The sequence below is a fragment of the Furipterus horrens genome, unplaced genomic scaffold, assembly GCF_987537825.1.
Source record: "Furipterus horrens unplaced genomic scaffold, mFurHor1.1.pri manual_scaffold_10, whole genome shotgun sequence".
Classification (NCBI taxonomy): domain Eukaryota; kingdom Metazoa; phylum Chordata; class Mammalia; order Chiroptera; family Furipteridae; genus Furipterus; species Furipterus horrens.
Genome location: NW_028327180.1, coordinates 35,885,060 through 35,900,886, shown reverse-complemented (window position 1 = coordinate 35,900,886; position 15,827 = coordinate 35,885,060). Strand labels below are relative to the sequence as shown.

General features: G+C 44.5%; 1 protein-coding gene across 1 annotated transcript in view; it reads right to left on the bottom strand.

The window, feature by feature from the left end:
* SCARA5 (scavenger receptor class A member 5) overlaps window positions 1-15,827 on the bottom strand; it is a 94,703-nt gene that overhangs the window by 58,804 nt on the left and 20,072 nt on the right. The window contains exon 3 of the mRNA XM_090289041.1: window positions 9,528-9,656. Coding sequence (XP_090145167.1) covers window positions 9,528-9,656 — 129 coding nt within the window. The remainder of the gene's footprint in view (window positions 1-9,527; window positions 9,657-15,827) is intronic.

Genomic DNA, 15,827 nt, shown 5'->3' with positions numbered 1-15,827 from the left:
AAAGACAGCCCATAGAGATAGAATCTCTGCAACACAGGGGAGGGTGGGGTGCTGGCTCCAGGCAGTCTCCCCACTAGCTGACGGCTGAGCTCACATCGATGCTCTCCTCAGAGAGCAGCCTGGCGCGGGACCTTTGGGAGAGGCCACTCATGTCCCTGAGCTGGAGCAGAGCCTGGGCCCACATCTCTCTGGGATTTCCTGAGGAGAAGAGGCTATGGATTGGAGACCACACCAGCAGGGTGAGACGGGAACACAGGAAGTGCCCACCCCTGGTCCCCGAGCTGAGTATGCATCCCTTGGATTGCTCCATAGGGCACCTCAGGAAGTGTGGGGCTCTCACGAAGGAGCTCGAAGAAGGCAGAAGCCCAGGGGATGCCTGCCGGCTGTCAGGCCACACTGGGCTGCCAGCTGGAGGGCAATGGGGGCCAATAAGACTTGGGTTTTACATCTCTGAGGGACTTCTCAAAGATGGAAGGCATGGGGACATTATCCTAACAAGACCACGTGCCTGGAGGCCACAGCAATGGAACTGCCCACCATCACCAGTGCCTTGCACTGCTTCCCCGTACTGCCCCCCCCCACCCCCAGACTTGAGACTGGCTGGCTATATGAGAGGCTCTCGGCCTTGTGCTCCTTCCTCCTGGGCCCTCCCACCACATATTGCAAACATGCTGGATTATGGTATGGTTGGTGGAAGTTATACTCAATGATAACACCTAACAAACACCGATGATCCTTCACTTCATGCCATGGACGTTGACAGCAGTCTATAAGGACGAATTAATTTAATCCTCATCACAATGCTTCGAAGTGGAGAGTTTTTCTACTTCTGCTTTATAGACAGGATGCAGAGGGGTCAGGCAGCTTGAATAATCCCATAAGGTCATGCAGTAAGTGGCAAGGCCAAGATGTGGACCTTGGCAGTCTGACAGAGCTCATTTGTTTCACGACTGGCAATAGAAACCGTTTCCAACAGGAGTCTGGGGTACGGGAAGCCCCAGCTCTGGGACCAGCACCCGCACCTCCTCTGAGCCTGTTTCCTCATCCTTACAGTGATTCATCCTTTCCTGGATTCCTTTGATTGTTAGGAGAATTAGATAACATAACGTATATGAAAATTCTTTGAAAACTATGAGCCAGAAGTAAAAGATAAAGGGCTAATTAATGGTCAGCATAAACCTAGTGGGGGTGGGGGGGGAGTTAGCAGACATCTTCTGTAAAGGGCAGGGAATAACTATTTTAAGTTCTGCAGATCATACAGTCTCTGTTATAATTACTTAACTTGGCCACTGTAGCACAAAAGCATCCATAGACAACACATAAATGAATGAGCGTGGCTGTGTGCCAATAAAGCTTTATTGACAAAAACAGGCAGTGGCCAGATTTGGCCCTTTGTCTAGAGGAAGAATTCCAGCAGGATGTAGCTGAGGTTGGTCATCTGCCCCGTCCTATCTAATTATTGTAACGATTTGACTGAAGATTCAGAGGGTTTATTGTCAAGTTGGCAGGTGACTTTCTCCCCACACCCATTTTTACTACCTAGGGGGTGGTCGGAGGCATCCATCAAAGTCAGAGAGACATGAAATGTCCCTCATCCTGGGCAGTGGAATTTTTTGTGGAGAATTCGACGTGTTAAAACTCTCTTCCTTTTTCTTCCCACTTCCCTGGAGCTAAGGTGAGACTGGGTCGCTTTCCACTGGGGAAGCTCTGAAAGCTCAGGAAAGTCCATCCAGCCAAGGTGGGAGGCAGGGGAAAAGGTAGCTTCTCAGGTGAGTGAGGTCAAGGTTTAAGGAAGAAGGCTGGTGGAGGGTCTTTGAGGTGACCCCACCTCACCTCGCAGGACAGTACAGTGTGTGCATGGTCAGATGTGCCTTTGGTCACATCCTCCTGGGAACTGTACACAAGCCTGCAGGCTATGGAATGAGGAAGGGGTTGGGAGACAGGCTCAGACGTGTTCAGACGTGTTGACACAGGTCGAATGGAAAAGCTAAATGACAGATGTCCAAATTGAGACTCAAACTGATCCAACAGGCTGCAATACTTGGCAGAGACCAGAGTGATGAAATATAACTAAGATTATTAATAAGATCCGCATTGAAGTTAAAGCAACAACAAAACCAATAAAAGCCAGTTATCCTGACGTGGGACGGAGGCATTCTCACCGGGCAGCGTTTCCTTTGAAAGAGATCTGGTGTTCGGGTAGGGTGGAGAATGGATGTGATTATTAAATGGCTGCACGGTATGCCATCTGTGGGATGTGGTCTCATGCAATGCCATGAGTTAGCACTAGAAAGGCTTGTGCAAATTTAGGTTACATCAACACACAAGGGTGTCAAGATCAAAGTCGGCCACAGATTAGCACACCCTGCCCTGGCCAGACCAGGCCAGTTTTACAGTCTCTCATTCCATTCATCTACCACTCAAGTCTGGAGCTTGTTGGGTGAAGATGGGGGCAGGAGGTGGCCATTATGTTGAGGTATTCAGTTTAGGCCAAACATTAACTGAGCACCTACTATGTGCAGGGTATTATGCTAGGCATTGGGAGTACACAGGTGAACAAAACACAGCACTTGATCATGAAAGAGCTTTCTTTGGGACCAGGAGAGGAGTAAGCACAAACACTGATAACTTCAATATAATGTAGCAAGTGTGCAGATAGGGGCATATACACAGAGCTCTCCAAACCCGGCCTGAGGAGCTACTGTTGAAGGAACCGGTGTTTTCAATTCATTGAAGAAGATAAGGATGAGGAGAAAGCCTTAGAGGAGCTGTTCCCACAAGAGAAACTAGAAATTATGTGTGTGGGATAGTCAAGGAAGATTAGGCGAAAGTTTCTGTCATTTGCGGCTATTTTTCAATAGAAGCACAGTACCTCGTCTGTCTGGGAGAGTGGGAGCGAGGCTCGTGCTCTTGGAGGGAGGTTGTATACAATGTCTTCTGAGGCCCCTTCCAAGGCTAAGCTCCTGAGTGTCGGGAGTGGGACGCGCACCAGAGAGCTGGCTCACCCACTCACTCTCTCCACTGAGGAGCCCCCGTGCTGAAAACACAGTCCTGTTTCTTGACATGCTAAGCCTTGTACTGGCACAGTGAGCCAGGGTCCCTCACTGAGTCTCTAGGCTCCCCCTGGGTTTATTATAAACGTTTGGACTATGGGGACCTACCCTCCCACCACACAGAGCACGTCAAGTGCCCCCTGTTTACAAGCAAAACCATTAGGTGCTGAGGCTAAGTGGGTAGGTTTCTGATTTTTTGCTATTCTGAGAGCAAACTCTCTCTGATTATTCCAATAATGATGATAATAATAATAGCATCAAATATTGATTATGTTTATGTGCCAGGCACTAAGAGTTTTCAGGTATTAATTTAGTCCTCACAACAACTCTCTGGAGTAGGTACCATTATAATTCTATTTGATAGGTGAGGAAACTAAGAATTTGAAACAGAGAAGTTAAGTAAGTTGCCCCAAGATTATAGAACCATTCAGTGGTACAGCCCAGATTTGAATACAGAAGTTTAGCCTCAAAACCCACATCCTAAAGATAATATGGCTATCCTCTTAGAATGTCAAGACATCAGAATAATAGAATGATCCTTTAGTCCATTGTTTTTCAGACTATGTCTTGTATCCCACTCATGAATCATGAAATAAATGTATGGGTTGTGACCATTAAAAAGAAAATGAATAGAATAGAATTTAGGTCATCACACATTTAATCCTATTTCTTGTGTATATATGTGAACAAGTGTGAACTATTTGTGATGTAAAAAAAGAGAGGAAGAGAAACATCGATCAGTTGCCTCTCCTATGCACCCCAAAGGGGGATGAACCTGCAACCCAGGCATGTGCCCTGACTGAAAATGAAACCTGTGACCTTTTGCTTTGTGGAATGATGCTCAACCAACTGAGCCACACCAGCCAGGCCTAAAATATATTTCTTACTGTAGGTCATAATCGAAGAGTTTGAGAAACAATGATCCAGGCCAACCTGCTCATTTTACAAATGAATGTACTAAGGTTTGGACAGCGAAGTGATTTCCCCCACGATCACAGAGTGTTAATGGATGAGCTGGGACCCAACCCAAGTTTTTCTAACTCTCAGTTCACATCATCATCAAGCTTAATTGACTTCAAAGAAAGCCAAGAGAAAACAAGTGATGATACTAATAATAGTGGTAGTACTAATACTATAGTAATAATAATAACAGCCACTATTTTCATCATGCTTACTGTGCAAACAACCCAGTGAAGCAAGCATATTTATTTCTTACATTTTCAGATGAGGAAACTCAGGTCAAGTAATTTGGCCAATGTCACACAGCTGGTAACAGAGGGGTCAGGGTAGGAATTCTCTCTCAGAGAGCCCATGGTGTTAAGCAGTGTGAAGTAATACATGATCCTTCCTGTCTTCAGAGTCTCCGTAAATGCTCTAATGCCGCTACAGTATACATGATGATGTGTGTATTAATATAATTAATTACAAGCTACTTCTACTAGCACATGCCCTTGAGCAGTGATCCTATATTTACCTATATTTAGATACTTGGCGAAGACTAAAATAACCATCTTTTCCCCACAGATAAGATCCCCTCCAAGGTTCCTTGTCCCTTTCATTCACTTATCCATTCATATATGTAAAACCTCATGCACTTGCAGAATTAAATAGAGTAGGCAGAATTTCTCTTAAAGACAAAACTATGCATAATAGCCTTTCTTGTTCCAAAAGGGATTAAGGCAGTTTATAAGGAGACATAAAACATACCCAGACAGCAGTAGATGAGAATGAGATAGAGGGAGGAGAAGTGAGCTCATCTAAATGGAGGTAGGGATGAGACAAATGGAAAAATGCTTTTCATAACGTCTCTAAGTTGCTATGGGTGGACCACAGATCTGTCTCCAGGTGTTCACTTTAATGACCTTCAAATTCACACATCTTACAATGGGATGACAGCTAACTCCCAGTTTGCATTAATTACCTTCTTGAAAGCAATTTTGATTGCTTTCAGATGCACAGTCCCCTTAAGGTGAAAAACTAATTCCTTAAGGAAAGCGTACCTCCTTCTAAGACAGAGACTAACTTTTCCATGGACCCTCTTAGTCAACATGTGTGATTAGACCGAACAATGTTCTCAACAAGCACCCTCAACAACAAGCACAGGATGGAATTTCACAGCACTGGCTCTGGCAGTGTCCCAGTAAAGGCTGAGGGCACCATGTTCTTAATTCCAAGATGCGTGGCGGGATCAGTGATCTGCCATACGAACAGATATGGTCTCTGAGCGCACTGATCTCTGATTGTGGAGCCATAGACAAACCTGCTTGAAACAAGGTGATCAATAAAAGGGGGTTCTCAGTTCAAACAGCATGTGGATCACTTGATGTTCAGCTCTCCCCAGGCTGAGCCTACCCCAAGCACTCAGCTCTTAGGAATCACGTTTTCCTTTGCATAATTTGGCACGTAGCATTAGAGACATCATACTGTCCTAATGTGTATGTGTTTATAATTTTAAACACTCCCAGAGCAGGAACCACATCTATCTGATGATTTTTTTTTTTTAATTTCCATGCTATAGACTGAATGTTCACATCCCACCCAAATTCATATGTTGAAATCCTAACCCAGAAAGTGATGGAACTAAGACATGGAGAACTTTGGGATGTCATTAGGTCAGGAAGGTGGAGCCTTCATTATGGAATTAACACCCTTAGAAAAGAGACTTCAGAGAGATCCCTTGCCCCTTCCACCACACAAGGGCACAATGAGAAGATGGCTATTCATGAACCAGGCAGAGAGCCCTCACAAAACACCAAATCTACTAGCACCTTGATCTCAGACTTCTCAGCCTCTGGAAATGTGAGAATAAATGTTTGTTATTTAAGCCCCCAGTCTATGGTAATTTGTTATAGCAGCCCAAATGGACTAAAAAACCAGGATTTTATTGCATTGCCCTGCACCCACTAAGGATTCATGAACAAGTGAAGCACTTAGTAAGGATGATGATGGTGACGTCTGGCTGCTGCTGTTAAGAAAGAACTAAATTAAGGTGTGAGAGGGACCCATATGTCACCAAGGAACTCTCCCTGGTCCAGGTCTCTAGTCTACACTGCTGTAATACTTCAGCTTCCCACCAACCAAGATTAGACCCCCAGATGTTAGCACTTTCCCTTTCTGCTGTTTCGTGTTTACCATGCGAGTTCAAGTTCCTTGATGACAACAAAGGGGAGGAAGAGATGATTTTTGATGATCACGGTGATGTCCCAGAGTAGTCATGGGTAAGACTGAACCTCCTCTAACTCTTGAACTCCATCAGGGAACATCCTAAAGTGCTAGGCTAAGGACCCTTTGACCACATGACCACTCAATCTCCATTCTTTTGTTCAGGAAGTTAGGACTTCTGTACTCAGATAAAGAGGTGAATTGAGAGAGAGTAATATTTTTGTATAATTAGATTATAATTTTGTAATATTGAAAAACAGTACATAAGAGCAAGCATCTGTACCCTAATCCCATGTTACCCATCAAGTATTCAGACATGGCACTTGGTTGCGGGGGATAATTTCGTCATCTAGTTGTAAGATGTATAAACTTTTCATTGACGGACAGGTTTTGAAGTGTAAGAGTGGTTCAAACAGAACTCCTCTTGTCTTAGCTAGGACTACTGAAACAAAATACCACAGATGAGGTGGCTTAAACCACAGACATTTATTTCTCATGGTAGAGGCTGGGAAGTCAAAGGTCAAGGTGAGGAGAGATTTGATTATTGGTGAGGGTGCTCTTCCTGACTTGTAGATGGCCCCTTCTCACTGTCTTCTCACATGGTGGGAATTCTCTTCCCCACCCCACCCCTGCCCCAACCACCTCTCTCTCATCTCTTCTTATAAGGGCACTAATCCCATTATTAGGGCCCCACCTTCATGACCTAATTATCTCCCAATGGCCTCACCTCCAAATACCACCACACTGAATGTTAGGGCTTCAATATATCAATTTGGGGGGGAAAACACAATTCAGCCCATCACATATCTCGTGCAAGGTGACTTCAGCAGGTCACTGAAAAGCATGTCTTGCCCAAGATAGGAAAATGGCCACAGTAGGATATCTAATATAGGGCCAGGCTAACTCTGGCTTACTCTGAACCATGGATCTCCACATCATCTTGGTATTTTATGAAAGGAGGCATCAATGGAGATCTTCAATCAGGGTAATCTGAAAAAACTTCCTTTCTACCTAAGGTTAGGTAGGGCCTTCTTCAAAATCCCCAGACTTGTCCACTGAATTCCTAAGTCCCCTCCTTAGGGGAGAGACAGCTGGTGACTGTGTTCTTTCATTGGCTACCTCACCAAATCTTTCCCAGATTTTTCAGACAAGAGCCTGGGAGGTGACAGTGGCCATGCCACAGAGCCGAGAGGTGAAGTATGATGTTTTGTTTTATCAGATAAGTTCCAATCCAACTGAATTTTTTATTCCACATGGTCAATCTGGTACCCAGAAAGTTCAGGTTCAGAGATGGGAATGATCAAAATTCTCCCGTGGTTTCCACATGGAACAACTAAGGAAGTGTGGCAACGTTTTCATTAGATTGAGAAACCATGTTCCATCCTCCTTTCTGAAACTCTCAGGATGCTGTTGTGAATCCCATTCAGACTCCAAGCCAAGAGAAAAGCCTTTCTTCATCGTTCTAGACAGCACTACCTACCTGTTAGAACTCTCCTCTGTTTTGAATGGAAACCTGTCTCTCTATAAAATCCACCCATTTGTATATTTCTACCCTCTGAGGCCACATAGAATATATCTGCTCTTTTCAACATGGCAGCCTTTGAATGAGAATGTTCATCTCCCTGCAAGTCTTCTCTTCCCAAGAGATGATGCCCTTCCAGGCCCTCTGGACCTCCATAGCCTGGCCCCTGGGTCCCCACCAGCCTGACTCTCTCCTTTAGACCATCTTCTGTCACCTGAAAGTTCCTGTTCAGCAGAGAACTTGTAATACCATAGCCTGACTTTCCTGCTGGGCTGAAACACTTTCCAAAAAATTCTGGAAATTTGTTATGGTTGTGGCTGCTAAGCCCACAAAACCCAGATCCCAATTTCTCACTGACCAGCCCAAGAACATGTTCAATTCATCCTCCAGCTGGACATCATTCCTGGGATGAATCATGAATTTCCCTCATTATTGCTGTTGGCAGCCCATCAGGTCTGTGGTCGGTGGGACAGACACCACCCCTGAGGATGCCCTTTTCCCTGAGAGTGAAACCCTGAGAGCGAAGGAAGACTTGAACATCCCATCACAAGGCCCAAGGAACTAGTCTCACTTCAAGGACACTGAGACCACACCAGGGACATCCTAAGCATCTGCCTCAGGATTTCTAGGGAAGGGTCCTGTGCAAGGGCTTACCCTCCAGATTCCTTCCCTAGAGTTAACCCAAGGACCCTGCCCTCAGTACTCCAAGCTACCTCTGCCTGGCCTGCAGACTTGCTCAACCCATCCCGCACGCGCTACACCCACACTCCCACTGTGTGCACGGCCTCTGGATTAGCACAGCACTTGCTGTGTCAACATACAGTCTCCACCACAGTCCCGATTACAGAGCTCCGTCTGTGTATCCCTGCCTCATCCCTTAGACTGGGGGTACCTTGCAGGAAGTTCCTGGGTTTTAGTTATGTCTTCAATCTTAGCATGGAACCTGGCACAAAGTAGGCACTCATGTAAGACAAGTGAGGGTGAAATAAACGGACCTGTTGATTTACTTTGTCAAGCCTTACATACATTCCTCCATTGAGAAAGGTGGGCATTGAGCATCCCTCCCATTGGGTGGGGGTCAGGAGAGACCACCACATCCTCTCTGTCTTCACTATCTCTGTCATGGTGGGACGGCCTATGGGTGCTGAACTGGGCTACTCAAAGCATGGAATCCTTCATCTGATCTCTTCCTACATCCAATGCTCTGCTCCTTCCTGCCTAGAGGATGTGCTCCACACTCCAGCCTATCAACACCAGCCTGTCCCCAGACAGAAACTGGGGACAAGAGCCCAAGTGAATTGGGGCAAACCCACCCCATCTCCCAAGTAACAGCAAAAGGGCAGCAGGCTGACCATGACCCTGATTAAGCTCGGCAGCAACGTCTCTCATGCCTATTGCCATCACACCCCAGACCAAGGGGCCCAGCCCGCTCTGTGCAAACCATAGTACAGAGCTCCAGGAAGGCCAGTAAATGCACAATGTCACACAACGATTCGGGAAAAGTCAGAAGCCGCTCAGAGAAACTAGGTCTCTGTTCCTGGACTCAGAGATGTCCCAGGCTCGTATGCCCCTACCAACGACTCGTCTCAAAGGGAACAGGCAATGCTGCTAACAGTGGTGTCTGGTCGGAAAGCTTCCTCCTTCACAGTTTCCATGGTGAAGAGGGCAGTGTTCAGGCTCGTGACTGGGAATCAAGAGCAGAGAACTCAGCTCTCCAGTTCCTCTGCTCTCACTTCCTACCTAGCTCCTTCCACATCCTTAAAGGCCTGGACAGAAAAGGGTGCTCTTACCTGCTAAGATGAAGATGCCCACAAGAATCAGGAAGACCAGCAGGTAGAGCCCAAGGACGGCGTGCTTCAGGGCTGACAGGGAGCCCAGCTGGGTGCAGCAGCCACCGGCCCGTCGTCTCTGGCATGGACCTAACAATGAGGGTAAGAAGAGAAGGAAAAAGGAAAGACACTTGAAAACCTCACAGCCTTTTCTGTCTTTGGTTTCACTTCTCCCCAATGCACATAGATGTTCACGTGGAGCAAGCCTCTCACACATCGGTAATTCAGCTGTAACAATGCGGATCTTTTCAAAACCGTAACAAGCTTTTCAGCCTCTAGTCCTCCTCTCATCCTTTGCACTCTTTAAATTTTTAAAAATTATTTTCTATTACAGTTTATATTCAGTATTATTTTGTATTAGTTTCGGGTGTACAGCATAGTGGTCAGAAAACCATCCATCTCCCAGCTGCCCCCCCCCCCCCGGTATTTCTAGTACCCACCTGGCACCATAGAGAGTTTTTACAATATTATGGACTTTACGGACTATGCTGTAGTTTACATCCCCATGACTGTTCTGCAACTACTAATTTGTACTTCTCAATCCCTTCACTTTTTTCACCCAGTCTCTTAAGCCCCCTCCTCTCTGTCATCCGTCAGTCTGTTCTCTGTATCTATGTGTCTGTTTCAATTGGGTTTGTTCTCGTGTTTTGTTCTTTTGATTCCACACATAAGTGAAATCATATGGCCACCCTTTGTGCTCTTGAACAAGCCAGACAGGAATGTTTACCGCTCATGTGCCCACACAAACCCACCCTCCTGGAGCCGGTCCAAGCAGCAGAGAAAGCACAAATAGCCTGGAATATGTGTTCTTTATAAAACATCATTGTCCAATGTGATCTGGAGAATATGGAGAGAGTTTCAACAGGGATTGCAAACTCCAACTTCTACAGTTGCCGGGAAGGGGTGGGAATGAACCAAGCGGGCCAGGTGGGCCTGGGGACCCCACCACTCACGCCCAGTCTGGAAGAGGTTACAGTGTAGAAATGAGGGCCGGATGTTGCCACATCCAAAAATTTTAAGACAAGCAGAAGGGAGTTTGAGAAATCTCCCTGCTTTTAGGTGTTAACATCTAATTTAAAACAGCAACAAACAAGACAAAAAGCAAAAAGCGCTAGGGAGTATAAGCCAAACACGTTGGCATGCTGGATCTGACCACTGGTTTGCAACCTTGAGTTTAGATCTACAGGAAAACGTAGCAGCTTCATTCTGTGAAGCTACACCAGGCTCACCAGCCTCTGGTCCAAAAGGAACCGCAAAATATCAGGGCTCTGCCAGATCTTCTGAATAGTTCAGTCCGATCCCTTAAGTACAGATGCCAAGTGTGAGTGGCAAACTGTAGGTGAGACCGAGGTGCCCTGGCAGCCGGTCATCTTTCAGCCGGACTCTTCCTGTGAGTCACCCTTCTCTGATGGTCACCTAGAGGCCAGCAAGCTCACTAACCTTCACCTGGAAAGGGAGGGATGCTCGCCCACCTTGATCCCCAGCATGGCAAGTAAGAAGCCCTGGAGGACGTTTTTCAATATATGCATGTGCCTATTATGCTTATTCTCAAAGTTAGCAACTGGCGTGTGTGGCACCTGGAGGACAGTGTGGGAGCAGAGAAAGACAATAAGATGTTGAAATAACCGATATTCCGAAAATATTTTTAAAGACAGTATGGTGTTTACAATTCCTTGGTAATTCTGGTTTTGCAAGGGCGGTTCTTGGAGGCGGCTACGTATTATCTCTCAGGTAACACTGGCACCTCTGTGGCCTTCAGGAGGCCCAGGTACCATGAGGGAAACGGTGGTGACTATGCTGGGACCCTGGCTCTCCAGCGGTATTGTTAGGTGACGGACGTTTTCTTACTCATTCACCCTATTTTATTGAAAATACTTCTGTCAAAGCAGCTAAGTAGAAAACTATCACATAAAATTTTCTTAAAACGTTGGGTACAATTTGGAGTAAGTTGTCAAGCAATACAAATTCTCATCAACCCTTAAATATTAGCAATTTTTGAAGAGTTAACCTGATTTTCCACTAAGACTTGCCCAAACTACATCTTTCTAACACACCCTAAATCTTTGCCAGAATTTTTTATCCTTTGCCACACACTAGGATCTATTTCGCTCCTAAATATATATGTAGGCTTCTTATATCATTTCTTTTTTTTTTTTTTTGTCTTGTGAGAGTTACTGGCTGTCTGGTTGCAACGTGTTAAAATCTGTTTCCTTTGAGAGTCAGGATGGTAGGCATGGTGTTGAGTATTACACAAACAGGCGTTATCGTGGTCATGGCGACTGCTCCACTGCTGCTGCTCTGAGCCCAGCCTCCTCTTTAGATGATGACAAGAATGAAAGCAGACCAACTGGCGGGATGGGTCAGAAGACACCCATGCTGAAATGCTCTTATTCACAGATTTATCCCAGCCAATCTTGGGCTTCTCCACTCATTAGCTTTCTTTGACCATCTTCTTACTTCCTTTGGAGGTTTAATTAAGTTAAACTAGGTTCTGTTAACTGTTTCAGTTCCAGTGGTTCATTATAACAAGAAATTATTCTCTCTCTAAAAATAAAGTTTGTATATTTTTTGCATACAACATTTTTATTGAGGCACAAGGCACTATAGTTTGCCTAAACTTGAGGCAGTCAGTTTAGTAAGCTGAATGTTAATATAGTTAAGGGTTAAGTGCAAGCAACATACATTCACAGCTTGACTACATCACAATTTATAAAGTGCCAACCAAATAGGTGCTAATTGTCATTCAGCTGGAAATTTTTCACCTTGTGGAGGAAAACAAAAAGTAAGACCCTTTTCATTCCTCTGGGAATGAAACGTTTTCCTAAACCAATCAGTCACAAGGGTAAGGACTATTTTTTTCTTTAATCCCACTAATTAAAACACCATCCTTTTATTTAAAGTCTGTACCGACTTTCACCCGGGCTGGTGTACTTCAGCTGATTGAAGTGTCATCCCGTAAACTGAAAGGTAGTGGGTTTGATTCCCAGTCAGGGCACAGGCCGAGTTTGCGTGTTCAGTCCCAGTCAGAGCGCCTCCAAGAGACAAACGATCGATGTTTCTCTCTCACATGGATGTTCCTCTCCCCTCCCGGTCCCCCTCTCTCTAAAATTAATAGGTATGTCCTCAGGAGAGGATTAAAATAAAAATAAAAATAAAGTCTCTACTGACTTTCAATCTTGGCAGAACAGGAAGAGGAAAATCACCCAGCCAACAATACTGCTCACTTGAATCTTGCCTTTGTCCTTTGCATGTGTGTTGCTAGCTCACTGTAAGAGGCAACTGCAATGATACAGCTCTATGTTTTCCCATCAAAAAAGAGTACTTCCTTCCCCTCTACTCGAGGCTTCAATTTAATAGAAAGAACCTTCTGGCGGGAGGTCCCTTTGTCAACTAGACATAGACCTTTTTCTTTTAGCAAGATGCAATTGCTTTGCACATGCAACAAAATCTATTTTAAATAGAACATATAAGGATTTCAAATAGAGATTTTCCACAAATAGTCAGACAAGCAGAACATGAGTGGTTCTGGCAAGATGGCTAAAGAATATGACTGTAAGGGAAAGAAGACAATTCAGGAGAAAGACAAGTTACTAACTCTGCCCAAAACACATTTATTGACTTCTTAATTTAACATGGCAGCAATATGTTAGCTGGGTAAACCATTGAAATTATTTAAACTGAGTGGAAGATTGAAAACAATCCAAAATGATATTATCAGTAACGCCAGGGCATAAGTATGTCCACTTATTTGTTTTGTTTTGTTTTTTAAAGTAAAAGAAATAAGCTATCAAGCCATGAAAAATCACCTTAAATGTATTTTACTAAGTAAAAGAAGCCAGTCTGAAAAGGCTATGTACTGTTTGAGTCCAATCATATGACATTCTGGAAAAGGCAAAACTATGAAGACAATAATAAGGTAGTGGTTTCCAGGGCTTGGGAGGGGAGAGGGATAAGTAGGTGGAGCACAGAGGACTTTTTGTGCAGTGAAACTGTTCTGTATGATCCTCTAATAATGCATACGTGCCATTATACATTTGTCCGAACCCATAGAATGTACAACACCATGAGTGCCTCCTAATGTAAATTATGGACTTTGGATGATAATGACATGTCAATGTAGGTTCATAAATTGTAACAAACATCCCACTGTGTTGCAAGATGCTGACAGTGGGGCGAGGCTGTGCATGGGGGGAGGGGCATAGAGTATATGGGAACTTTCTGAACTTTTCACTAATTTTGATGTAAACCTAAAACTGCTTTAAAAATAAAGTATAATTTTTAAAAGTAGAGGTTTTGACCTACAAATTGCTTTGGTAATACTTTAACCAGCATTTATTGAACATCCACCATCAAATGCCCTGCTGTGGAAGACAGCCTTCAGGATAGCCCAGGATGACCCCTGACCCCCGTGTAGTCTCCTTCTGCTTTGTACCAGGATTGGTTTGTGTGACTAACAGACGATGGCAGAAGTGATGGTGCGTCACTTCTGAGATTAAACAAAAGACACTGCATCTCCCTTTTTGCTCACCCTTTCTCTTTCTTGGAACAATTACTTGGAGGAAAGCCAGCAGCTATGTGATGAACACCCTATGGGGAGGCTACATGATAAGGAGCGGAGGCCATCAGCCAACAGCCATGGGAGTGAGCCTGGAAGCAGATGCTGCAGCCAAATGAAGCTTTCAGACGACTACACCCTGGCTGAGATCTTGACAGCAGCCTCATGAGAGATGCTGAGCCAAAATCACCTAGCTCAGCTGCTCCCAGATTCCTGCCAAACTGTATTATATAGAAATACGTTTCTGAGCAAAATTGTGATATGAAAAAATAAACAAAATCTTGGCTTTCCTTGCATACCCATGGCTTCCTCAGAAACCAGGTGAGATTAAATATTTGTTGTTTTAGGCTGCTTAGTTTGGGGATAATTTGTTATACGGAAATTGATGACTAAGACACTTTTGTTAAACAATAGGAAATGCAAAGGTAACAAACCACATGCAGAACAGGCTTTCTCAGCATTGTTAAGTTGCAGCTTCCCAGGGCCTAGACCACTGCCTGGCACACTGTAGGTGCTCAGAAACTATTTGTTGAACAAGGAATTAAAATGTGGCCACTACCCTTCAGAGGCTCACATCTGAAGGGACGAAGACATGTGAACAGGTAACTGTTATACAGGTGTGAATAATGTATGCATTTAAGAGAGATATGGCACGAGCCAAATGTTGGCCCGGGGGGCAGTGACTCACTGTGTGTTGGGAGGCGGTCCCAGACCCTGCATCTCAGAGCAGCGACTCAGCAGGGCTTTGAAGGATAGGCCTTGCTAGATAGGCTGCAATTCGTTATCTTTCCCTTCAGCTTTATCATCGGATTTACAGCTATGTACTGGAAAACTGTGACTTTAAGAAGAAAACTTCCTTCCTGTGAGAACAGTTCTGGAGAAAATATTAGACAAAGCTGTAAATGTCATTGTTTGTAGGCATGATCACACACAAGACCGAATCAAGGGAGTGAATGGCACAAAAAGACAAAACAAAAACAAAAACAAAGCTCTTCCAAGATGTAGAAGAATCAAGGGAAAATGTTTTTCCATTTTGCTGTGGCCTCCAGACATGAGGGTGGCATCTCAGGAGATCAGAAAGCCAAGAGAACAGAGCTCAAGAGGCCTGCAGAGGGCCAAGCCAGGGACTCCAGAAAGGAAATGGAAAGTAAAACGATGTGGAGAACAAGTCTCCAGTGCCAGGCTGGGAAGATGTTGTTTATCTCAGCATGGAGTGCACGCTTCCTGCTGGGCTGGAAGCTGTCAGATACATGGCGTTCCCACCTCTGGGCATACCATCTGCATCTGGCCTGTACTTGAATTTATTTGAGAAGGAAATCTGATAGCACCATCATAAGCAGAAACTTAGCATCTTCCTATTACAAATTAAAATAAACACCTAACCATTAAAATAACAAATTTACACCCATACATCACTTCATATCCTCTGGAGGACCACTGTATTGTACACAGTCACATTTGAGAAACACTGACTTTAGTAAAAGTAATTAAATCTCAGCTCAATGACAAATTGCAAGAAAAAAAGTTGGTGTCCTCCAAGGAGATTTTATTTATAGAGAAGCAAAACCAAACTTTTTAAATGTCCAAGATTTAAAATATGCTAGAAGGTAGAATATTAAGGATAAAGCACCACTGAACAAAAGTCGGAACCTTGGACACACCTCCAGCAGTAACTTCATTCTTCACAACTGTTTATTTACATCTCC